At 56.1% G+C, this 1,322-nt stretch overlaps 1 protein-coding gene across 2 annotated transcripts in view; it reads right to left on the minus strand.

The window, feature by feature from the left end:
• KLHL22 (kelch like family member 22) overlaps positions 1 to 1,322 on the minus strand; it is a 29,960-nt gene that overhangs the window by 11,486 nt on the left and 17,152 nt on the right. For both annotated transcript variants that reach the window (XM_004716318.2, XM_045289583.1), the window contains exon 3: positions 264 to 982. In XM_004716318.2, coding sequence (XP_004716375.1) covers positions 264 to 982 — 719 coding nt within the window. The remainder of the gene's footprint in view (positions 1 to 263; positions 983 to 1,322) is intronic.

Raw genomic sequence — 1,322 nt, forward strand, 5'->3', positions numbered from 1 at the left:
GGAGAGGAGAGGAGGGGAGAGGAGAGGAGAGGAGAGGGGGCACTCGAGTCCTGCTTTTGCTTTTCTAACTGCCACATCCATCCATCCTGACCTCCTCTCTAGAACTGAGGCACCCCCTCAGCAAGCAGCAACTCTACCTTCTCAGTCTCAAGCTATGGCCATTCTAACCATGGAACCCATTCTGTAATTGACACCAGTAATCTCCCTGTCTTCTCAGTCCACCCCTCCCATCAACAAGAGGCACAGACAAGCGCCTCACCTACCTCCAGCACCGTGACTCGGCACGAAACCCCTGGACATTGTTGTCTCCGCCAATCAAGTACACAAAGTTGTTCAGGACTGCAATGCCCTGGTTGGACATCCGTGGTGCTAGGGAGGCGGTGAAATGCTTCCACTCTCCCAGCAGGGGGTTCAGGTACTTGGCCTGGTCGCTGAGGACCGTGGAGGGTGTGGAGTGGATGCCCCCAAAGCCCACCACGCACTGGATGTCTGACCGCAGCTCCGTCTGCGGGCTCTGCAGGCTGGGCTGCAGGCTTTCGTTCCGGTGGTACATGAGGGCACTGGCTACTGTGTCTCGCAGTGGGCTGGGGCCCAGCTTGTCGTGGAGCTGCTGTAAGACCTCGGGCTCCATCAGCGGGAACCGCACCGCCTCCAGGAGTTTGGGGGGCTCAGGCAGCGAGATCTGATCAGCCTGTACCTGCTCCGGGGTGTAGTGGTAGAGCAGTGCGCCCTCGTACACCTCGGTCTCGCAGAAGACCTCCAGGCGGTTGCTGCTGAGGAGCGAGTACACCTTTTCCAAGGGGAGCTGGCGGTACTTGTCAGTTCGAGAGAAGGCCACGAAGTTCTTGAGGATGTAGGTGTCCAGCTGCTCCGTCAGATGGCTCAAGTCAAACAACTCTGCCAGCCGGTAGACATCTAGGATGTTTTCTTCATCCACCCAGGACATGAGAAAGTCACAGCAGAAGTGGATGATTTCGGGGATCTGTAGGGAAAGCAGAACACTCACACAAAGCTAAGGTGAGGCTTGTGCTGGGGGGTGGGGTGGGTTAATGGTGGAAACATGATTTGCCTACCTGCCTGCTAGGACTGAACGCTCAGATGGAAGAGCCAAGCCCGAGTCCTCCTAGCGGCAGCCAACCTTTCTCAATTTACTAGAGAACCAGGGGTGGGCTTGGACGGCCAGCCAGTCCGCCCAGGTGAAATCCCGCCAATGTGGCACGTTAACCTCCCTAAGCCTCGGTTTCCTCATCTATAAAATGCAAAGGAGTTGAAAGTGGAAAGGAGGATAAAACGAAATCAAATGAAAGGATTCCAGCAAGAAC

Source organism: Echinops telfairi, unplaced genomic scaffold, assembly GCF_000313985.2.
Source record: "Echinops telfairi isolate 266 unplaced genomic scaffold, ASM31398v2 ScPeMD7_29;HRSCAF=101, whole genome shotgun sequence".
Lineage (NCBI taxonomy): Eukaryota > Metazoa > Chordata > Mammalia > Afrosoricida > Tenrecidae > Echinops > Echinops telfairi.